The 25,064-nt window shown below is 40.4% G+C and overlaps 1 protein-coding gene across 5 annotated transcripts in view; it reads right to left on the reverse strand.

Moving 5' to 3' along the window:
- Positions 1 to 62: 62 nt before the first annotated feature.
- Positions 63 to 25,064, reverse strand: part of kcnq5b (potassium voltage-gated channel, KQT-like subfamily, member 5b) — a 94,915-nt gene continuing 69,913 nt past the window's right edge. The window contains exons 4-15 of one of the 5 annotated variants that reach the window (XM_026303527.1): positions 23,086 to 23,261; positions 22,229 to 22,354; positions 20,662 to 20,772; positions 19,432 to 19,527; positions 18,280 to 18,374; positions 13,333 to 13,359; positions 9,552 to 9,775; positions 7,518 to 7,626; positions 6,136 to 6,267; positions 5,786 to 5,893; positions 4,516 to 4,642; positions 63 to 4,085 (exon numbers count right to left, since the gene is read on the reverse strand). In XM_026303527.1, the coding sequence (XP_026159312.1) occupies positions 2,850 to 4,085; positions 4,516 to 4,642; positions 5,786 to 5,893; positions 6,136 to 6,267; positions 7,518 to 7,626; positions 9,552 to 9,775; positions 13,333 to 13,359; positions 18,280 to 18,374; positions 19,432 to 19,527; positions 20,662 to 20,772; positions 22,229 to 22,354; positions 23,086 to 23,261 (2,567 nt within the window). In that variant the 3' untranslated portion in view covers positions 63 to 2,849. Of the gene's footprint in view, positions 4,086 to 4,515; positions 4,643 to 5,785; positions 5,894 to 6,135; positions 6,268 to 7,517; positions 7,630 to 9,551; positions 9,776 to 13,332; positions 13,360 to 18,279; positions 18,375 to 18,638; positions 18,728 to 19,431; positions 19,528 to 20,661; positions 20,773 to 22,228; positions 22,355 to 23,085; positions 23,262 to 25,064 lie in introns of all 5 variants that reach the window. The other 4 variants (XM_026303526.1, XM_026303530.1, XM_026303528.1 and 1 more) reach the window with 4 other exon arrangements.

Here is a 25,064-nt window from a genome sequence, read left to right on the forward strand (position 1 = left end):
CATACTCCCAAACCATTGAAAATGCACACAATTTCAGTGAATAGCCCCAAGAAAGCCAAAACTCTTCATAGAATTTCCTTTATTGATGAATAAGAATAAAAGTTCACTTGCATTTTTATTACACTACAGGCTTCATAGTTCTAACTGAGATTATTACTAGTGTAAATATATGCACATAATTTAAATAAATTAAAGGAAACAAGACAGGAAGTTAACTTGTCATTGGCCCATTTTATGCCCAGTAGCAAAATGATCTAGCGTAAAAAAAAAAACTGTAAAATGCCTGAAGTCAGAACGGTTACAGGGAGAGACTGTGAAGATAGTGGAACCATTTCTGCTCTGAGGGACCTAATGCACTTTTCAGAAAACTGTAGATATCAAGATGAATATGTACCACAAAAGCAAGGCACCTGCTGTATGTACTGCACATTACAGACTGCATACAGTATCAGAGCCAGGGTCTTTTTTAATTCCAGTCCAATCAGTTTGAACCATAGAGAGAGTTGTGTTAACGACATTGCGTCCATTCTTTGTTGTAAATAGGCTTGGGTATGATAACCTCTTCATGCAAAGTACATTTAAAGTTTTGAAAGAAAGTAAAATCCACTTGTTGAAAGCAAAGCGTCGCCAAACCTCCTTCACAGATTCTTCTCTTTGATATGGGTCTTTGAGGTACTGCTGTCCAGTGGTGAACACTGAGGCTTTGGATTCTTTTTGAAAAGTATTTACCTGCAGCTTGTGGTGCTGTATTTTCCTACAACTTGAAGAGAACCACTTACCCTTACCTGATGCTTCTATACCATGCAACAGGAAGAAGAAGTTGATTACACTAATTATGTGGATGGCACCACTTAGCAGTTCAAGCAATAGATGTTCTTCTCATATTAACAATGAAATAAGCAATACATTCTGCAGTGAATCCACTTCCAAGAAACAAAAAGAATCCTACATTTCACTGTATGAAAAAGCAAACATTAACCATGGCTTGAATAAGATATCTTTTCATGTAAAAACAGTGGCAAAGGGCCAAATGCATTACAAAGTTAGAGTTCTTACTATTTGATTCCAAACCAAAACAAAGTGCTTGGCCACAGCACTTCTCTTCTGACAAAATAACCAAAACTGGTCTTAATCCCCCCCCACCCCCTCCCAAAAAAAGATGACATTCAAGATGTTTTATTCCATGGCTGTCAGCTGGAAAACAAACTGATTGCTGGGTGATTGCTCTGAAAGGTGAAAGTGTTGAACCCTTTATCCTTGTTCCTCTCCTCTGGATTGCACCTAAGAACCTCCAAAGCATGATGGACATGGAACATCACAGTGGCTGTATGTTATAGGCATTCCTACTTGTACATACAGATGTGCTTTGAACATGGTGCACCTCATACTAAAGATCACTATTGGCAGAAGTGGCATCGATAAGTGTGACACTGACATTTCTGTCAGGGCGTTCCTGCCATACTTGTTAGTAACAGGATGTGGTTGTTAAAGTAAGATCACTTCAAAGTTTAAAGGACCAGTCATACAGTTTTGCATGTTTTGGCATGTTTACTACAAATAAGTTGAATAGCCTATTACATGCTGTGTTTCAGACATTTGAATGTGCTTTGTCTAATGCTGTTTGTATGATATGCAGTTCAAGTTTACTGTATTATCGGGACTATAAGTCACACATTTTTTACTCCTATGGCTTATAATGCAACTTATATAGCGAAGTGACTTAAATGTGTTAATTTGCAGTCATTTTGTCAAGTAATCACTAGTGTTAGATGACACTCTAGACTCTGCAGAAAATGTAAAAACCTTTATGTTCATGCTACACGGATGAATGAATCTGGCAATGCATTTCTGCTTGTTGTTATGCCTAGCCTATGTTCCATACAGGCTAATTTAGACAATAATTAGTATAAATAGAAACGTGACTTATACACCGAAGTGACTTCTATATGTTTTTTTCTGCTCAACACGGCTGTTTTCGCTAAAAGTGACTTATAGTCTGGAAAATACGGTGCTTCTTTCGAGTAATTTCTCTATGTTCACTATAGTCAGCTGGTTGATTTAATGTACTGTATGGACATAATGAAAACCAATCAATGCCTATACTAAAATGGTAATTATAAATGAACTGTAGTTCAGAAGCTAAAATATGCATATGCTTTGTCATGGTCCTTTAAAGTGTGATACTTTTGAAAAGATGGTGGGCATATTTGGTTGAGGATTGTAAAAAAATGTATGCATTTAAGAATATAAATTTTAGGAGATGATCTAGTTTTCTAGAATGATCTAGAATTAAAACAGAAATAGTGAGTAATAATAAAAATGGGGAGGTAACCTGTCATCATGAGAGACAGGAAATACATCTATGCGTGCGCACACTTAAGCCCCATATTTTCCCATTGCTTACTACAGATGTGAGTGCTCTCAAAGGAATTCTCCCTATCTTAGATGTCTATGCCTTCCTACATTGGCAAGCGTAAACTATCTTACTAATCTCTGTACCTGTTCCCAAAACATGCAATTTTCATGCTGGGTCTGATATTAGGTCAAGTTTAGTTGGCTTTTAATAGCAAAGTCTCAGGTTTTTGGGGTCCGTGTTTTTATTTTACAATCCTTCATCTTTATCTCAGATTTGTCAATGACACTTTAAAACAGAGTAAACCATGCAATAATATGGCATATTTGATCAGCCTGTATGAAAATACTGATTCCTATCAAATAAATCAACATGAAAATAACAACAACAAAAAAAACAGGCCCTTTGTTATATTCCACCTGTCTGCTCCTTTCAAAAAAGGATAAAAATGGTCTCTGAGGTGGCATTTGTGTGCTTTCTGAATTTGTAGCTGGGTCTATTTTAGCCGTACATGCGGCATGTTCGGCAATTCAGTGCTGCCAGTAGAGGGCGAGGACGCAGGACCGCTAGCCAGGCTATGATTAGAGCCCCAGGATCCTGCCCCTGCTCTGCCCTCTGTCCTCAGGAGCTCAGAGGAGTAGGATTGGGCCTCAGCAGTCCCCTGTGACAGGAAGTCAAATCCCTGTGCCTCTATGTCCCTGTCACCGGTAAGGTGGTCCTCCTCACCCCAACCACCTCCACCACACCTGCCTGTACCGCCACCGCCTCTTCCTCCCCCGGGGTCTTGGCTACAGCTGTGGAAGCCAACTGGGGAGTCATTGCTTGTACTGGGACTTGGGGATGACAAACTGTGGCTGTGGTGGGCATCCTGAACAGTTCCCGGAGCTACCCGCATCAGGTCCTGCACTGACATGGACTTGCCCAAACCTCGGTCCATCTGGCTGGGGACAGAGCAGCAGCCCAGGGCCGGCGGCACCAGGGGTTCCAGCTCAAGGCTCATATGTCTCCTCCAGGAACTTTCCTCCTTAGAGTTTAGCCTGCCATTGCTGTTGGTGCTGCCCTTTAGCTGCTGCCCCAAGCTGCCCAGCCCCAAGCCCACTGTCAGGTCCTCCATGTTGGGAGATGCTTCTGTGGAGGTTGCTCGCACCAAGTTGCTTGGGCCACCACTTCGGCTGGGAGGTGGCGGTGGTGGAAGCCTTGCCAGAAGAGAAAACCCTCCATCTCCTACACTTCCACCCCCTCCACTACTGATACTGTTGGGAGTGAGGATGGGTGGAGAACTCACTACCACCTCATCAGTGCCACTTTCAGGCGTGGTAGCCTGAGCCTGAGTATGATGATAGTGGGGATGATGTGGATGACAGTGATGGTGATGATGAGGCAGTGGTGATGGGCTGAAAGAGGAGGATGCAAGGCCGGAGGGTGGCGTGGAAGAGGAGGCATTGAGATTGAGGTTGAGCTCATTGGGTGGTGCCAGGATGAGATGCAGTCCTCCCTGGGAAAGGCTGGTGGAGGAGCGTGTGATGCAGCCACCAGGGGGAGGCGCCCCACGGCTGCTGACCTGGGTGGAGCAGGACAAGTCCTTGGTGAAGACAGAGGAGTGGTAGTCGGAGGTCTGTTCCAGCTCAAACAAGGGCAGAGAAGAGAGTGTGAGAGCTGACGATGAGCCTTTACGCAAAACCTGCCTATAGATGTCAAGCAGGGAGTCAAGTTTAGATTCAATCGACTGCACCTGTGAGGAGAGAACGGGACACAGGAATGAGAAGCGTAGAGACACAAAAGCAAGAACAGACAATCATTGGGAAAGTAGGCATTTTAAGGTCTACTGATTTATTTTCTGTTTAAATGAAAGTTTTTAAATGAAAACTGAGCTGCTGGACTCTTGATCCTGATCAACTCGGATCTTCACCTGATCACATCATGCATAATAAGATTAATAATTACAATGTATATAATAGTGCATTCTTCTTGGCATGATGATACAGATATAAAATATGTTACTCTGATATACTTATGTTACAGACTGCAGTAGAAGGACAGTAGAGGACTGTGCCTGCGTAAAGGCAATACTGATTCACATAGGGAAATAATAGAAATGACCAATAATTTAACCCACCATAAGAGAATACAAACTAAAACATAAAAATAGGCAAAACACAGACCTGCCGTTCCACCTTACAGACTCGACCCAGCATGCTCATGTCCTCTAATATATCGCCATCAGACAGAAGCTTCTCTCGAATCTTTTTATCCAGAGGGATCTGGCCCTTCCCAAGGATCTGGTCCACTCTAGAACAATGACACATGAGCATATGCCAACACAATAAGACACCGATGATAGGAAGTAAAAGAGTAACAAAGTGGAAAACTAGCTAGCATACTAGCATAGCTAAGGCAATGTCATGTCAATTAGAGGCCCAAGCATTCTTCAACACCAGACCTGCATGTAGAAACTGTGTGTTTTCATAGGGAAGACAGTGGTTACATTTGGTTAAAGACAAACCAACAATTTTAAGTCTTTCATCAGATCCAAGAAGGTGAAGGTACTGAATAAGGCAGGTTGAGCAGAGAGGGAGGGTAGGCACAGGTGAACAGAGTTAAAATGCTGTGGCAAGCAAACACTGCTGAGCAGGCTGAAAGACATGAAAGAGAGGCCCACTGAAGTGTGTGACACATGTTTTTTCCTGTGGGTCATTTGGTGTTCAACTGCACTAGTTTAGATATGTAGAGCTTGTTGTTTTGGTATGTCTCTTAAAATTAAACAGCCTATTTGTAAAAAAAAAAAAAGACATTTCCTGGTGGGTTGGTGGGGGTACATGGGTGGAGATCTCAGCCCCCCCCCCGTATGCGAAGCCATTATCATGACAACTCTTGACAAAGAAGGTGAAATGCAGTTGAAAACAGTAATGGAAAGAAGACCTTGAGTTAATATTTTGTTAATATATATAAGTTAATATACTTTTTCAACCAGCATGCAGCACAAAAAGCATGCAGCAGTTAACTGTCAACAATCGCAGCTTTGGCAGCTAGGAGTCACAGCTGTGAATGTAGTTTCTGTATATTAGTGAAGGTGTTTCTATATCATGTGTAAGCATCAGGCTTCAAACACATGAGGATCCCAGAATTTCCCAAAATTCACCAGAACAAACACCGTAACCAAAGTCAGTATACTGTAGCGTTTCATTGGTGGTTAGTGAATGACTTCACAACTAGGGACACAATGTTTAAGAGAGGAACAAGAGCGAAGTGTAAAGAAATGTTGGGATCATGTCACTTCCAGCTTTTTTTTTTTTTTTTTTATTATTATCTCCATTCTCCCAGTTCTTTTGGATTTCAGTTTTCATATTTTGAGGACAAAGCACGTCTTGAATAAATTGACTGGAGTGAAGTGAACCCATAAGACAAGTGAGAGGGGCGTAGGCATATTCTGACCCCTGGGTGGAGTTCTTTCTGCCCTGGCTGTAATAGACAGGCAAGGAGGGGAAGGAAAATGTCTTCGCTCTGCTCCTCATGGGCTGTGGGCCTACTATCATGTCCAGCCTGTGAGGGAAGCAAACACATGCACACACATAAACACACATGTACACAGGCATACAAACAGAATGCAAAAGAACAAACACAAAAATAAGCATAATACACACATATATCCATGCATGTATAAAGTATGAGTGCCGGTGAACACATACATGCATACAAACAAACAGCTCCAGTTAAACAGCAAAGACTCACAACGGAAACTCAGCTGATGATGCTGCAATGCAGTGTGTATTGTTCGTCATTACCTGGTCTGCAGGCTCTTAATGCGACACAGCATGTCTAAGTGACCAGCTGAATACTGTTCAATCACATCTTTCACATCATATGGGCGCAGCGTCTCCTTAAACTTCTTCTTGGCTACATGGAACTTCATTATTCTGCAGACAGCAGAAATTCATAAATCAACCACAAGGGGGGGGTCTGATACAGTCACAACAAATAACCTGTAGTGACTCCATCAACCTGAGAGATTACACAGACTCATGAAAACAGATTAAACCTCACCTTCATTTCTCCTGTTTTTAAAGGTGCTCAAATTGCATCACTGCAAACCAACCAGCTATTTCTTCAAACCAGTTCAAACAGTCACTAAATTGGACTAAATTATGCAGACACCCTATGAATTTGTGTGTAACACCGTAACTCTGAAAAACAAACTTTCTGAGGTTATGCACCTCTGGAGCCTCAAGGCTAAACTCAAAGCAATTTGACCAAAAGTCCTCAAATAGAGAGAGGGTGGAACCATCAAGGACAGGCAGCAATAAAGCCTCACAGTAAAGTGCAGGGAGGAATGTGTTTGTGTCAAGCTGTATGTTTTTATAGCCCCTGAAGTGATGGACTGGATTCAGTCACTTACACAGATCAAATAAAGTCTGTCAGATTTCAGACGTAGAACAACTCTCTGGGTTTGGTGTCTCTGAACTCAGTTACTGTAGCATAGCTGGTAGGTTTACATGATGGACCAAATACAAGTTTTTAGATTTCAAGAACTGAGCTTAGTTATACTGTGTTAAAATACACAGTAATGCTACAGACAAAATTGTCAGCCAGTAGCTGATAGTATTTTTGGACTTTTGCTCAAGTACAGTTCTGAATGCCTTTTAATAGTATAGAATTGCTACTTAGCTGACTCAGTTGGACTTTGAAACTTTCTAAAAGCACTCCTTCACATCTCAGGGAAATATCAAATATTTGACCATTGTTAGAGCTATGCTATAAATACTTTCATTTGTTTGGTTTTTACCTTAAAGAAATACATTTTTCAAATGGACTAAGCCATGTGCAATCCTGAGTGGCAGAAGGTTTATTATATCCGATTTCTTTAGATTTGATCTTTTCAAGCAATTTTAACACACTGTCTTTGTGACATGATCACTTTACATGGTTTTGCAGTGTTAATGCTAGTACTAACCATATTTCCTGCTTCTCAACACTTATCTAATCACATGAACCAGTGGAGATCTAAAAATAACCTAAAAACAATCTTTCAGTCACTTTAATCCTCTGAACACTTTCAATCAGATCAGAAGAGCTGCTCGGTGGCATTGGGGCTACAATCAGGATTTATTTGCATGCAACCTTAGCAGTAGAAAAACACAGTATTAGATATGGGAGTCCACTACCTCACCTGACAGCCCTAATGACAGACTTAACTGAGGGCAGCAAGTCTTCCACTGACATCTCGCAGTGACAGCCCTTCTCATCAAAGCCATCCTCCCCTGTGATGTTGGAGTCTGCTGCTTGGTAGGGAGGAAACAAATTAGAAGGACTATTTAGATTTTGTTCATTTGCATGAATGGAAAAAAACAGATTACTCTCATGTATAGATTCAGCCCATGCATATGTGACGTGTGTCACAATAGTACTTTAAAACTTCTAAAATACAACAGTACTTTAAAACTTCTATATAGCCAGGGATTGTATTCATCCAACTCACCACCAACAAAGTATCATCATCATTATCATGGTAGGGTTTTGATTGTGTATTTGCACTAAAGGAACACATTCCTTTGTTGTGTGTCAGTGTGTCCAGTGTGATGTTACATGATGTCTAATGAAAAGCTGAAGCAGATTTTTTTGGCAGAAGAGAAGATTAAAAACACACCACTGTTTATTATCACCTCATGAAGTTGACAGGGAGAATGTCACCAGATTGTTGCCTCAGTGGACATTTATTTGGAGTGATGTTCATGTCCACCTGATCAATAAGAGCTGAGTTTGTGTGGAAAAAAATGGTCTGTAGTGTTAAGGGGAAAGGCAGAGTTGAGTGATAATTCTCTATGGATTCATCACTACAAACAACCCCGTCCATTTGATCAATTCTTTATGTAAATATATTGATTAGTACATCTTGAAGAAACCTGAATAAGCCCATTCCACAGCAGAAATCTAGCTGCACTGATAGGGATGATCCCAATTTTGTAAAATAAAAAAGCAAACTAAGTTATATAGCTCTTTATCAAAGTCTGACTATTACAAGCCTGTGGATTAATCAGGTCACAACTGAGCGTCCAATAAACAACTGAATTGGACAGGAATCATGTGTGCTTGAACTGCAGTTCTATTGATCTATTAATTCTATCTATCCAAATGTAAATGAATGAGCATCACTTAATAATGCACAACATGTAGGATTTGTATGTGCTTAAGTCTGTGAGATAACCTACTGATTTTTAAGACAGAAATAGACTGGGAGACTGTATCAAATGAAGCAGTGCAGATTAATGATTTGCTCCATTAAATATATCATAGAGGTTTTCCACTTAAATAACATCTTATTTCACTTCTAATTAAGCCAAATAAAAGGGAAATGTTTCCCATCCTGTAACATCTCATTTAGCCACCATGTCAGTGACAGTGAATGATCAGACAGAGCGTGGCTAACCAGCCAACCAGTTTGGTTTTGGCTAGCTTGGTTATTGATTCCTCTCCACCAGCAGGCCTCAGCCAGCTGGCTGGCTCTGACACCCCATATGGCTGATGGATCTTACCACCCCCATCTTCCATCAATCCATCAGTCCACCCACAAACACCAACTGGCTGTTACCCAGGAGGGCTTGCCAGGCCGGTACTATAAGGCCAAAGAAAGGAAGTGCTTGCTTCCATTAGCATTCCTCCACTTGGTTGTCTGAATTAGTGGGCAAAAACAGATCTGGTGGGTTGGATGGTTGGTTTTTTTGTTGACAGTTTGATCATGCCACTTTCTCTTCTGTGTGTTTCAATACAAAGCTACAGCCAAGGGCGGTCTAGCTTAGCTTGCATCATCGAAGAATGGGGAAACAGCTAACCTGGCTGGTTTAGATTTTAAAAAATGAGAATAATGTGTTGATTTGTGTGTTTTAGAGGTGCAGAGAGAAAAGAGACGAGATTTCCTTATTACTTATAGTCTCAGTAAAACAAATCATGGTCTGGTTGTAGCTTCATTTTGAACGGCCATACTTGAGAATGATGTCACACTTTTCATCATGATCTATCTTCAGCAAGTGAATATGGATATTTTTTTCAAAATACTCCAACATATTTTAAGCATTTGAGCATTAGTTTTGTTGCAGGTGTTCAGGAATTGTTGTCTCACCCAGTAGAAGTGCTATACAGAGTGCTGTGTATGGAGAGAATGACAATGAATTCTTCTTTGAATTTGTACCAAGTGCACTCCACTCACCATCAGTGGTGGAGCGGGACTGGCTCTTAAGGCGGAGTGAAGGTCTGAAGCGTGTGCGGTCATTGAAGCTCCAGCTCTTCTGCACCTTGGCAGGGCTGGTGCCCTCCATCCCAGCCTCAGCCACTGGAGACCGCCGATCATTCACTGAAGACGTCTGCCTGTTCTTTATGCTCTGACCTCGGGGGCTTGCCATCCTCACACGTTCTTTGAAGCTCAACTTCTGGCTGTAGAGTAAAATTGGAATACACAGTGGAATATGTAGGGATTGGAGATGAGAGGAGATGGAATGACAGACAAACAAAAATATTGATGTCAATTTCAAGGAAAGAACGTGAATTCTGTTAAATAAAATGCTGTTGCTTTGCTTTAAATAGCTGTCATCATCCAGAACTAGATCTACTAATATTGTTGAAGTGCTCCGCAACGAGATAGAGAAAGACCAGCATGCATTGCAGCAGGTGCTTATCATGGGGTTAGGGGTAAGAAGCTTCAGCTGGGTATTTGAGTTGCATCTACACGTGTGTAGATCAGCTACAGTGTGTCATTTATCTGCATGTGACTAATTAGTGAGCAAGGTGTAGCAAGGCACATTCAATGCCACACTTTTGTACCTAATATTTGGACTGATTGCACAGTGTCACGTGAAAAGGTGGCGTTATGGAACAAAATAAATGGAAATGACTTGTGGAACGTGAGTGAACAGGATGAGATGTCGCTGCAGCCTTAATGTCTTCATGCAAAGGCACAGCACAGTCAACAGGCATGGCTAATTTAAATACAGTTATGTGGTGCTACCCTATGCTGGATTGGACACATGAGGCTTGCAATATATTTTATTCTATTTTCATCTCACATTGGTTCCTGACTCCCCTGCCTTGTTCATGTGACCAGTCAAATGGTACCTGCCTAAGTGCTGGACTAAGTAAAGGACTATTTTCAGCTGTGGATTAATACACATTTGATGCACTAGTGAGTACAGTGTCTTCATCAAGTATTCCTTCCACTTTTTGTGCTTTATTGATTGATTTTATTTTAAACTCATAAAACTGCCATTTTTATCCATTGACTCAATAACCTATAATAATAAAGTAAAACTTATTTTGTTTTAATGATAATTAAAAACTCTAATTTAAAAGTACTTAAATTTATTTTTTTATAGCAGTTACAGCTTTAAGACTCTACAACCTTTGCACACCTGGATTTGGGCAGTTCCTCTCAAGCTCCATCATACTAGATGGGAAGCGTCTGTCTTCACGTCTCACAAATGTTCTGTGGTGAAGGGTTCTGAATATTTTCTTAAGTCAGTGTATTTATAGCACCAGGACAGCGTATGTGGGATTGAGTCAAAACAGTAATGGTGCATGGTAATGAAGGAACTTTTCACCCAGTGTAACAGTGTAACTCACTCACTTATTCAGTGATGCTTCAAAACCTTTCATTGGAATCGATGGCAATATAAACACAGAATATGACCAGATCTATATTCAAATTGTGGATTTAAATGCACATATGATGTGTGTGTGTGTGTTGCAATAGTGATAACGTGTCACTATCACTCAGATCTTGTATTAAGGTTTTGAGTAATAAACTGTGAGCTGTCTAGATGCAACACCAGGAGCTGCATGGATAAGAAGTGATAATAGTCTCAAATAAATTTCATCTCTATACAGTCATAAAAAAGCTTATTAAAGTTAATATTTTAAAGAGGATGAATCCTGGAACAAATGTTCTGAGTGCAAATGCAGTTAAAACTAAAATCAAAACAGGCAGAAATAGTGCATTGTTCAAGCAAAAAAATCAAACAAAAACAGATACCGTGTTACTAAAAAGTCAACTGATGCCTCCCTGAAAGATTTATTGGCTCTGCCCTCTCTAAGGCTGCACAGCCTCCTACAGATACTCATGCACCAAGAATTAGTCAGCATTCCCAAAGAAAAACATCATATAACAGAGGAGCAGAAACACTGTGTACCTATGTTTCCGAGTGATACACATCCTCAGTAGCTTCTGTTTATTACTATGAATTTGACTAAAAAACCAAGGGGAGATAGACATATGATGAATGTGTTACATGATGCTGAGTTGCCTGACATGTAAATACAATGATTCATTGTAAGACTGTATGTACAAAAGCTATGAATTATAAAGTAATATAGCAGAGTTACCGTTACTGTTGCTTTAATTTGTCAAGCACTGACATTTAGAAGCAGCAGAACAGAGGCAATTGAGCTTAGTAGCGGAAAATGAACAACTACAGCACTGCTTGAAAAAGCCTGCAATTTGGTGACTCACACACTTCTTGTCGATATCCCTCATTTAACTATGTGAATTCAGCTGGTACATGGCAACAAGTGCCTGAGTCACCAGTGTGAGGCCAGTAGCCCTTAGACAGACATGTGAATTCACTGAGGGTATGAAAATGCAGACCTTTTTCATGCATTTTTTTTGTCCTGTCGCTTCACTATACTATGATTATTACTTTGAAAATGAATAAATTAATCTGGCTAATAAATAAAGTAAGGCAGCTCTAGTTGGACCGTACCCTGTGGCATTTAATCACCTCTCCAGCCCTGCAGTGGAGATGTTTATAGAGTTGGGGGTTTGCAGAAGACACAATCCCACTCAATCTTAAGGCATGCTTAAAATTGTGTGGGATGAATTCTGTTCTTGCCTGTGTACAGGCTAAGGTGACTATAAAATTTCAGACTGCTTAATTTGGTTATTTATTTTATTGGCTTTTCACATTTTAAACTCTTCTTGCGTAATGTGATTCATATACAGCACTAGGGTCAAGGGAATAACAGATCGACTGCCTTTGGGTTGCTTTGGTGATTTGGAGACAAACATTTACTCAGTGTTTCATAACTCCAAACACAACATATTATATCACTCAGCCCATCACACACTGTCCTCCGCTAACGATTCTAAAATGAATTAGCAGGATTAATGAGAACACTGGGGGCACTGATATCATTAGAAAATGTGGCACTGTGAATACAGAATTGTACAAAAATTTTCTAATAAGCATAATAAATACCTGAGGCAATTACATGGTTCAAAATTTGAGGAAAAAACAGTAAGCACATGTGTATGTGGGTGTGTGTTGCTGCTTTTATTTGACTACTTCAACATGTGCGTGTGTGTGTGTGTGTTTTTGGAGCGGAGACCTGCACTAAAGCATCCAAACACAAAGATAAAACAGTGAGTCACAGTGTGTGCCGGTGGAAAAAGTTGTTGCTAGCAGGGCGACATGTCATCACCCACAACTTGAAACTGCTTCGGTTAGGGAGACTTCACCATCTCAGTGACTGTGCAGTTCACACAGAAGTGGAACAACTGGACTGTTGAGGTTTTAAATGGTAGATTTTTTTTTTTTTTTTTCCCACTGGGCTTGATAGTAGCACAAAAACAATATTTTACCCTCAGTGCAGAAACCAGTCAAAATTTAGTCTCTTAATAGCTTACTTTAAAGCTATGCTATGCATTATTTTTATATTACCAGTGTAAAAAAAAAAAAAAGTCAGGGTGTAATGTTGAAGGGACTGCTCACGCTGACATGAATTATCATCCACATTTGTCTCCTCAGCATGCTATATATATCAGCTCATGTTTTGGTTCTCACAGCTTTGTCACTCTCATCAGCCGTGAACAAAACCCATCGTAGACCACTGAACCTGCCCACCACCAAAGAGGCAGCCAGGCAGACAGAAAAAATTAGTGACTGATTCATAAACACAAGAAGCCAAAGATGTGAATAATCAGTAAAACAGCAGTCACAAACCTTGTGGTTGATTCTCCTTGCTCTTTCCTGGAATTGACAAATGAGAAGAAAAAAATGTATATATACATATACATATAGATATCATAAAGTATCTTTTCATAATGTGTAACTGATAACACTGCTTATAGGACCATACCAGTACTGTTGCATGTTTTAGCCCATTTTATCTCAAATCATGTAGATGTTACATTTTAACTACCATGCTGCACACCATGCAGCTGTGATTCCTAAATCTGAATTAATTCGTCTTAATTGTTATGGCTTCCATTTGTTTTTGTACTATATGAATTCTGTTGGTAGATTCTTGAAGCCTGTTGTGTTGTTATGTTCTGTATTCAAAATTAGTGGGCACAAATGTTAGCTATGCATTATTTATATATAAAATCGTACTGGTGGAGTCCTATAAATCAGCATGATATGAACATTTTTAAATTAAGGGTTGTGTTAGGAACTGGTTCTTTTACATGTACAAAGGATTTGACGCGAGAAAATCAAAAATACACATTCCAGCGGAAATAGACGTCAACACATAGCAAGCTCACTATAAGCAAGCAGATCGATGCAGGCTGGCCAGGCAAACTAAAGAAGCAGTTGCAAAATCAGAAGGCACTGACTGAGTGAATAAAGCCACTTAGTCATTTTAAGCAGTGTCTTTGCAATCAGAGTGTATGTTTTGTACAGGTTTACTGTGATTAAATATGTGTACTGTATTCCTTGTAGATGGTTTTACTAATAATTTCCAGGCTTGTGAGTAATATCACATACACACAGAGGGATTAGAAAGCAAATAGAATGAGTACTTAACTGGGAGATCAACATGAAATGCCCATTATGTGCTATAAGCAGCAAATATAATGAGAACTAAAGAGAAAACTTCAGTGGGAAGTAATAGTAACCTCCGGGTTAGCTTAGAGGGTATAATTACCTAGTATCTACTGATCTGGTCAGAAATGAGACTTCTCAATAACTTTCAATATTAAACTGGTAATACATCTAGCATTTAGCTTTTGGTATATTTAGATGTAACACAGATGGAAGGACTGCAGCCAGTCTACAACAGTCACCTGACCAACTTTCTTGTGCAGCATGGATGCAGCGCAGGCACACGGTGCATTGCACATTACTTGGCAGACAGAGACGCGATCTAGTGACCAGGCTTTCCTTGTTGGGTTTCTTGTGATTCCCTTGTTTGATTCTTGTACAGACTGCGTTTGTGCTTTGGATTCTGATTCTCTGCTTTGGATTGATACTTCACATAATAAGATTGTATCTACTTGTGAATTTATCCATCTCTTTCTGCTGCTTCAGCCGCAGTTTGCCTGCACAGACCTGTACTACTACTACTATTACTATGTTAACCCGGCAGCCATTTAGTGTATTTCTGCCGATCATCGCTCAGGTATTCCCAGATTTCCTACTCCTAGCTGGTTCATCAACCACTCTTTCGTCTCAGCTTGATCCTCCTTCTACTGGGACCACCACCACAGACCACACCAAGCCTGACCAAACAGGTATTAAGAAGTTGAGTCAGAGTTTGACTACTTTGGCCGAAATGAGGCACAATCATGCTACCCAGCTTAATACACTATGAAAGACTCTGGCGGGGATGCATCAACCAGTCAAAGAGCTCTGAGAGGTTCAACATTCAACACCACCACCGACAGCCATCGATCAAGCTTTTACATTTGCCACGACTGGAGGATTACTGGCCATTCGCCAGGCTGGCTCGTCTCTGCTTCCACAATTTCCCCTGCCTGAAACATTCTCTGACTACGCATCATCTTGCACTTTACTCATCTCAGCCCTGTGTCTAAATTTGGACATGAATGCCACCAGTTGCCCCTCTCAGCATTCACAAGTATATTTTATGTTTCAATTCTTTCTGGAGTGGAGAAGAGCTGACTGGGGATCACTGGTCTGTAACACACTCAAGTAAGATGTTTGACCCTGTCTCTTCAGCCAGAGCAGCAGCCAGACAATTATTAGAAATAAGCCAGGGTACTCAGTCTGTTGCTGAGTTTTCTATTCAGTTTCACACTCTGGCAGCAAAATGTTATTGGCTTTCCTCTATATGATCTCTTTTATCAATGGCAGGAGCAATTAAAGATTAAATGGTAGGTCATATCCTACCATCAGCGTTGAATGAGCTGATTGCCCTGGCCAGCACCAGTCAGAACGACGTGCTGAGAGATCCCGTGAATCTTGGGCTATTTCCAGTCCCAGAGCACTGTTGTCTCCACAATAGCTGCCTCCAACGATTTCTGAAAGTGCCCTTGTGCCACAAGTGGACTGCAGATTACACCATTAGATCCACCCTTGGAGGTGAGTACATTGGATAACCATCTCCTTCATTGAGTCTCACACATTACATAGCCCATTCCCACAATAATTTCTGGTCACCGCCAAGACAAACAGCTTCATATCATCCCATTACCCGATATACCTGTAATCTTGGGATTTTCATGGTTACGTCAGCATAACCCATGTTTCAACTGGCGCACTAGAAAAATTACCAAGTGGAGTCAATTTTGCTCAACCTCCTGGCTATGGGGAGCCAAGTTTCGGACCTTGGATTATTTGGTCCACAGTTCATCAACTAGTCAGCCTGATCTACAACTGGTTCCTGAGCAATATCGAGACTTAGCAGAGGTTCTCAGTCCTAGTCAAGCCAACACCACACATCTTATGACTACACCATCACTCTTTACACAGGAACTGTTCCTACTAAGATTTGTCTATATCAGTTTTCAAGACCCTGAAGCAGAGGCTATGAATAAATATCTCCATGAGGCATGGTACAACAAGCTCACAGGATGGAGCAAAGAAACAGTTTGACTTAACTAAGTTTTGGAAACCGCTCTTCATTGTTCCTGGGTTTATGATCTGATTTGGGTTGAATACGCCCACAATTCCTTGCCCTCCTCAGCCACTGGTTTCTTCCTGTCCCTAACTGTCTAAGCCTATTAGCCACCCTTGGTCCCTGCTCAGGAGGGAGAAATGAAAGTCCCTTTGGTTACAGTGGCAGTTTGATACTGCATCCAGCTTGGGCATCCAGCTTGGGCTGCTATTCTAAGGGCTTATAAAAGATACTGCCATTGGGCTAATCATACAAAGTGAGACAGAAGGTCTGGCTTTCCAAGAGGAAGCTTCCATCCAACCAGGAAAGCAGAAAATTCAAACCTCGATTCATAGGCCCCTATCCTATCACTAAGACAACAGGACCAGCTGCAGTCAGACTCAGGCTTCCCAGAAGGTCAAGAATCCATCCAACTTTTTGTGCCTCAAAGGTCAAGCCAGTTGTTTCCAATCTGTTTCAGAGTTACTGTCTAGTTGCCAGAATATTCCCAGGCTTTCCTTGTATTTCTTGTGATTCCTGTGTTTGATTCTTGTTACAGACTGTATTAGTGCTTTGGATTCTGATTCTTAGATTTTCCCTGGACTGATTTGTGCACTGTCTTGGATTGATACCCTGGTTTTATACTTCACATAGTTTCCTGGTTGACTGTATTTGGCTTAGAGATTTCAGATCATGTCTACTTGTGAATTTATCCATATCTTTCTGCTGCTTCAACCACAGTTTGCCTGCACGGGCCTGTAATACTATTACTACATTATCCTGGCTGCCATTTGCTGTATGTCTGCCGATCATCACTCTGGCATTCCTAATCCCTGCTGTCATAGACTCCTGGCTGGTTCAGTGACCACCCTTTCACCTCAGTTCGAACCTCCTCCTGCAACTGTGACCACCACCACGGACCATGATGAGCCTGACATCTGCTCATCATGAAATGTACAGAAAACAATCTTTCTAATCAATTTTAAACAATGCATTGTATGTATGTAAATCATTTTTTTAACCTAATACCTGTGAGCTTCAGCAAGTGAGTGCAGGATTTTCCATGATCAGTCATTCAAAAGTTGCTAAAACAGTAGTACAGGGTACAGATAGGGTACATTTAGTTAACTTAAGGAGGAGGATGTAATCGTTCCAGTGAAACAAAAAACCGAATATTGCTTTACAAGAAGCCTGTGTTGCCACCTGTTTGGCATTATTCATAACATGCCATCTAAGAATCTGCAGTCTAATAAAACACCAGTGATTATAAATTTCCACATTAGAAGCATTGGAGAACACGGTATATTGTAAATAGAGAAGACCTAATAGTCTGTATATTGTGAGGTGTGACCATAAAACAGTGTTCTACCCCTCTGTGAGCATCCTCGAACAGTTCCAAGTGGGAACCCCATCTATAGTTATCAATATTGCATATTCATGCTACAAATATGCCAGCTGCCACAGTTAGCGATAGACCGAATTAGGTATATGCAGCCCACATCCAAATTGCTCAGTGTATTAGAGCTGAGTTGCCACCCAATTTAAAGAGCCATAAGTGCTACAAATTCAGAAAGGTGTGAATGGCTCATTGAGGCTGCAATTGCTGTCATAAATAGATATGCCATGGAGGGTGAGAGCTAAAATTACTGCCTCGGTCCCTCAAAGTGACAGCAGTCAAAGTCAGTGGCCCATTTAGCACCCAACAGACTTAAGTTAAACAGAGAGCCTGTCTGTGTGTGAAAGCTCTAGAGGAATAAAATATTCATTTATATAATAGCAGGAAAACCTCAGAGTTCTTTAGAGATAACCTAGAAGTCAGCATTTCTTTTGTTTTTTTTGTTTGCTTGTTTGTTTTTAATTCAAGCAAGCTGAGATTAACAGAGCCTGGAAATTATTAGTATTTTTGATGGCTGTGAACCATTTTCTCATAAGAAAACAGCTGTTATAAAATCAATGCATTTACACTGTGTTTCATAAAGAGAACAAAGCAAATACATTAACAATAAAACAAGGAAAGTGAAACGGCTGAGTAATATAAAATAATTGGGCAAAAGATGGCAAGAGTTGCACAGACACCAAATACAGACACCAGCTGCCATAGTTGTACCTACTTTGTAGGGCTGCAGGTATGCAACGCCTTCAAGTGAGGCTTCCAGGTAGCAATGGAAACCGAATTCTCATCAGCCGCATAACTACGCCAAACACACTGCATGCAGAATACACAAACCAGGAAAAAGAAAAAAAAAATACAAAGAGGAGATCCCAAAGGAAAAAGATAAATGTAAAGAAAAAAAAATGAGTCAAACAAAAAAAAACAAGGCCAGGGAGGGAGTCAGGAGGAAGAGGAAGAACAGGAGGAAGATGATGAAGAGAATAGAAAAGAAAACAAATTAAAGAAGCTGATTAGTGAAACACAAAAAACAGGTGTCACACGTCTGTGGTTGGGCGGAGGTCAGGCATGGATACATGCCTGTGGGAAGGCAGGAGGCTCTCATAGTGCCGCCACGTGGCGTCCAGGTAGGGCCTTGTGCTGTCAGTGGAATAATAACGCCATGCAGCCTGGTACAACATGGGGACGGACAAGATGAAGAGGAGGAGGTGGTTGGAGAAATAAAGGTGGAAGTCAGGAGGAGATGGGAACATGAAATGGGAGAGAAATGTGGGAGAGGGGAAGTCAAAGAGGAAAGTGGAGAGAAGCAAGTGGTAGGAATGTTTGAGAGAGAGCAGAAGAGGAAAGTGTATGGAGAAATATATGGACAATGTAAGGTCAGTACCACTACAGTTCAGGATAAAGCAAAATGGGTGTGAAGATCAGGCTGGAAAAGAAGGAAATGTGTGATGCAGACAAGAGGGAGATGGCAAGAATGAGTTTGCCAAACTGGTGTTTCTGGGATTTAACATGGAAGAGTGTGGAGGGGATAAAACCCTAAAACCAGAGAAACCAGAGTTTAGAGAGCTGACTGTAATGTGACAGTGAGGGGCCACAGGGCTGGACACAGTGAAGCCACATGCTGGGCTTTTTATTGGGTAGCTTGGAGGTTTTGAAGAGTCCGTGGAGGGAAAAGAGAAACTGGAGAATGATACAAATAATTTATAATATTTTAATCACATTTTATATGTACTGTATGCTATTCAGTTCCCTTAGACACTGTGGAGTAATGTTTGAACACCATAAGTCATACATAAACAATAGTATTATTATTCCAGCCCAAACTGGAAAATGTGTGTGAGAGAAACACAAGTGAGGAGGCTGTCTGCTTTACCTGGATGAGGTAGGCAGCTGGGTTTCTCCTTTTCTCAAAGTGCTTCTGTCTGTGCTGCTCCTGTACCTTCAGGGCAAAGCCTGAGCCCAGAATACCCTAGCACGATAGAAATAGGCCTTAATACTACATGTATTTGTACACCAAAGACTTTCAAGTGTCACTGAGCTACTGAGAAAGTCTAATGACAATATTAATGGTGGCTGCATGAAAAATGACATGATCAATTATACAATTATACAAGTGTGTTGTATTGTATTATATTTTTTCTGTGTGTTCTAAAATTACACATTACATTTACAAATTGGCCTCAGAAAAAAAAAACATTTTTTTGCCTGGTAAAATATCATAGTAGCTGCAGCTACCAAATTTGATGAGTCTTTGAAATATACAGTAGAGATCTGTTCCTGGTTACATTAGTACTGTAGCCAAGGTGGTGCCATTTCATACAGCACCTTTGGGAGTTCAGGAACATCAAATACTATAGCAACCAACCAAGAACATGCAGCCCAGGACCCTGGCTGCTCTAATGTGTATATGTCTTCATATATAGGACTGCAGCTGGGGGGTATAGAAAAGCCATGCCACATACAGCTGCTGTTTCCTACTTCTTTCTGCTATTAGGACATGGCTGTAGCTCCATAGTTAGCACACACAAGAGCAAGATCAATGTTCTCATCTCACTCTCAGGAAGAAATCATTTCATTTCCCACAATAAACAAAAATGAGTTTATTTCCTATAATGCAAAGTAAAATGGAAGCATTTTATATACCTAATATCGATTTTTGCTACATTATCCCCAATCAGTGAAATTGTGTTGGTACTGTAGGAGAGGTGCTGTAGGTGATAGTAGGAGTTGGTAGAAGTATGTGAATGCACTGTTGGTGCAAGTGCTCATTAAAACATGGCTCCACAGAATCAATAGAGCTTCTTAAACAACTCCAAGGATACCTTTGATTCAAGTTTGAATTATACAACTTCAGTCTTCATGTAGAAAGCTGTTCACTTAAGAAAGTGGAAGATCAGTTCAGTTTTACTTCTTTATAGCAAATATTCCCTTCAGCTTACTCTCACAAACTACATACAAATATGCCAGAAAATATGCAATTAAATGATACCTGGCTACGGCCAATTTGTAATTCAGAAGGTAACGTCTCAGAAGGGGATGAATAATTGTCCTGCACATTCTCTCTCTCGAAGCGTAAGAAATCACTTTAAGGGCTTGGACTTACAGCTGGCAAGGCAAAGAAGGAGATGCCCAGGAGGGCAAACCCGGCAGACAACATCCGTCCTGTCCACGTCTTTGGTGTCTTGTCCCCATAGCCAATGGTTGTCAGAGTGATCTGTCAACATAAATGATTATTAAGTCCTGAGTGATCCGCAGAACTGCATGTAAGCTCATTTGGTAATACAATAAACTAGCTCTACTGTGCTACAAAGATGTTGCAATGAAATTTGTTCACAGGACATGTCTGGGGAACAGTGCATGTAATCTACCTGTAATTCTCAAGCATCCATTTTTAGCACATAGAAGAGAAACGATCCACATGTTTTGTATGATTCGGGTGAACTGGTTGCATTTCAAAATGTCAGAGACAGCAGAAGAAACTTAATTTGTTAGACTGAATAATGGGACTGATTAATTACTGGTTTAACTAAGAAAATATTTTTAATCTAATGTGTATTTTTCTGCTGACTGCCCTGTAACAAATGCTTTTCTCTTGCGTATATTTGAATTATATGTGCATGTTTGGCTTTTTGCACACTGATCGATTTTGCTACCCTAATGCATAATTTGAAACGGTGCCTTCAGGCAGCACAATCTGAATGATTCCACCTGTGTGGAGGATTTATAGGAGCAACCCTGTAGACATTGGTTCTGTGCTTCTGTGCTTTACACTGTGCTTCAAAAAGAGTTTCAAAGCACAGCATGTGTTTTCTGATCCTTTGTGTGTGAAGACCTAATTATGCCTAAGGGTGATCTGTTAAGACACACAGAGACCATTTTGACAATTATAAACCTCTGACTGACTGCAGAGAGGTCCTAAATGCCTTGGTGAAAGACAGAGCCAGCAAATGATGTTTTAATAAAAGAAGAAGAGTAAATTGTGGTAATGATTCACATTGATGTCGCCACTGAATAGAACCATTTACATGTGTTCAGCAAAAGCCTAAAAAGTGGCACTTATTACAGTGTATTCGCTATTTAATGACATGGCTAATAAACCTGATTGGAACTGGAGCTGGCACAGCTTATGCAACTTATGAAAGTCTTTGCTGTAAAGTCTGCGTGTTTTATCAATCTATACATTTACCCATCTACCTACCTCTCTCTTCTGGCAGACTGATCACTCTGGATCATGTTTCATTCAGGTTTGTATTGTAATATATGGTAATGTCGACAGCTGCAAATGATTTTTTGAGCCAGTATGAAAATGGTAGTTAATGGCGCCATGTAGTGCTAATGTTCATAGAGAAGCTGTCGGTGCTCAGAGGCAATGACAACCAAAATAGGAAGAAAAAAATCAGCAAGGACACTGACATTCAGCAGCTAGTGCAGCATATGTTTATCTAAAGCAGCAGTGTAGATTTGCAAGGTAAAAATTATCATCTGATGCCAGAAATATGAGTCTGAGGTCTCCTGTTGCCAAAGACACCAGCCAAGCACAGATTATGACTATGAAAAAAATCTATTTAAATAATCCAATGGATGGGTGCATATATTATCTGGCAGCTGTTAAAACCACTCTCTCCTTTAAGGGCTTTTACTGAATTCCGCAGATATTCCTCCAGACTTACCGTGCCCCACCACAAGGCATCAGCATACGTTGCAAACTCTTTGTTGGATTTATTCTCCACAAGATAGACAAGGAATGAAGAGAAGATAAGAACCAAGAAGCCGATATACCAGGCGGTTACCAGTTCCTGCAGGCAGAAGAGTGACAGAGTGTAATAATGCAAAAAAGATGATTTTTATAATGCACAACAAGTTGGCATTTAACTACTGAACACAGATCAACCCAAATCGGCTTTTCTTTGAATTTTCAGGGTAAAACTTTCTAGGAAGTAGAATGATCTGCTAATAGTTGAACGTTATTCCCCTTTATTGGATCTGTGTTTTACTGAAAATCTGCTACAATCACTGCAGTATTTTGTAACACACAGGAGCAGTCAAAGCCAAAGACTGGGATTTCTTCAGTTGCCTACATATAAAATTAAGTTTCTTCTTTCTGTTTTCACTTTTCCTTTTCAGGGAAATAATAAATAATTGTAACAATCTTTTGCGACAAGAGCCTAAACTAAATACTGTTTTTGGATGAAACGTCACAAGACCTCTAGCTGAATCTTTTAACAATGACTTATATTTTACAAGTTGGACTGGTGTCTGAACATTTTCATGTGTAAAGCTTTAAGCTCGAGCCAGGATTTGGCTTAGTTATTTTCAAATGTAATGAAACAAATAATACTCACAGCAGATGAGGCTTAGACAATGAGTGTGGATCTGAAGATGCAAACTGAAACTTACACCTGTACATTTTCTGTCTGCGGTAACATTCCTGCTGGGCTATTCTATTAAACTGCATAATTTCTACAGAGATGTCTGTGTGTATGTTTCTATTGGCCATACTGTACAACTGTGGTTGCCCCCTGCCCACCTTGCTGTGTGCGTAGACTACAGAGCCCAGCAGTTTCCAGGTGCCTCCCCTTCGGTCCATTCGCACCATGCGTAGGATCTGCAGGAAACGCAGACTCCGCAGGACTGAGGTGGCGAAGATGTTGCCCTGGCTGCCTGCTGACACCACTGCTACTGATGCTATCAGCACTATGATATCTGGAGAACAGAGATGAGACACGCACAAGTGCTTACCAAAAAAAAAAAAAAAAAGGAGAAATTTGCAATACTGACTATATAAATCATTACAAACAAAACCGCAATCACAATAATAATACTCTAAAAATACAATTCTTGAACAGGGCATCTTTTAATACCCATGTGTTACTTGCACTATATGTTTGCCTAAATCACCTGGCTTCCATATTGATCTGCTGTAGACACAAACAGGCCAGTGAGGAAAATGTAACTGGGTAAAACACTGTCCCTTGAACAATATTTATTCCACTCACAGGGCATTAAACATCTGAAATAATCAAGATATCTGCACTGCATGTCACTGACAGGTTACACATTTCAGATTTGTTTCCTTTTCAATTTCTCATAAACATTATTTTCAAACAGATCTTCCATTTAATGTGCCATTTATAACCCTCCTCAAGTAGGGCTTAGTTCACCCTATGCACCTATATCTCCTCCTGCTGAACTTGTTTTTTGAAGGAAAATGCTGACCAAGGTGTGGCTGATGGCTCTTGCTATAAACCATGATCCTGTTGACCCACAGAGAGGCGAGTGAAAGGGGAAAAGTCAGCAGCAGCACCATAAAAAATACATTAGTGACACCCCAGGATAAAATCCCCAGGGCCCCTGCAGTGCTGCAGTGGGTTCATGCCCTTTGAAGGTGCAAAGAAATAAAAAAAAAAATCAGGGGGAACTGAACAATAGGAGTTTGAATGTAATTGCACGGGAAGGTTCATTTGATATCAGAATCAGCTTTATTGGCCAAGAACTGTATGTTGGATGCACAAGGAATTTGACTCTGGCACCGCAACTCTCAATGCTCTGTACTGGAGCAGAAACAAATTCTGTTTGTCCCATCTATAGGAAGTGGACTGCTTCCCTTGCCAATCCTCACTTTGGAACTAATATGAGTCTAACATTTCCAGGAAAATTGTTTACACACATATGTGATACCAAACAATTGAGGAAGTTTCTATGTGGTATGAACCTCCAGCAAAAAATATGAAACCATGAATTATGACTTTTACAATGTTACAGATGAGTTAGCTATTATTTAACATTTGGGCATAATCATTTGTGCCAACAGCAACACCAAGAAGAAAGAAGGTGGAATAAAACCAAATGTTTCCTTTCAGAGTTTAATTTTTTTGTTTTTGACTCAATGACACATCATGTTAAAAGCTGTAATTTTATCAAAAACTCACGTACCCCATCCCTTGTGTGCTTGTGGCGACATACAGTTATAGTACATAGAGAGGGACATTTTGGAAAACACAGAACAGTGATAAGGTTTCTCTCTGTAAGAAAACACGAGCACAAAAAAACAAACTAACTGATACACCTAATTTATTAATCCAATTTGTGCCTGTGTATGCCATAAATCAGACTGATCATCATGTGTACCTGCAGGACCTCTACATGTCTCTCAAGTACCTCTCTTTCTTGCTCAGGTACTTTAAGTTCAGTTCATATTCTCTTTCATTTACATAATGTATTCCATCATCTCTCATTTTTTCATGCTTCCTGGATTATTCTGTCTCCCTGCTTCTCGCTTTATTATCACCCATTTGTTTAGCTTACATTCCCTCTGTGCTGGCAAACTACAGCACCCACTAAAAAGTATGATGACCAGAGCACCCTGAGTGACCTCTGAGTGCTGATCTCTCTCCCCTTCTGTATGTTCCAAATAGGAGCAGAGATCCATGTCTAAACAGTGGAAAGTATAAAATGCAGTTAATGCAACCTCATTGCGTAAATGCTCCCTGCTCTTATGAGTTTTGA

This window comes from Mastacembelus armatus, chromosome 1 (assembly GCF_900324485.2).
Source record: "Mastacembelus armatus chromosome 1, fMasArm1.2, whole genome shotgun sequence".
In the NCBI taxonomy this organism is placed as follows: Eukaryota; Metazoa; Chordata; class Actinopteri; order Synbranchiformes; family Mastacembelidae; genus Mastacembelus; species Mastacembelus armatus.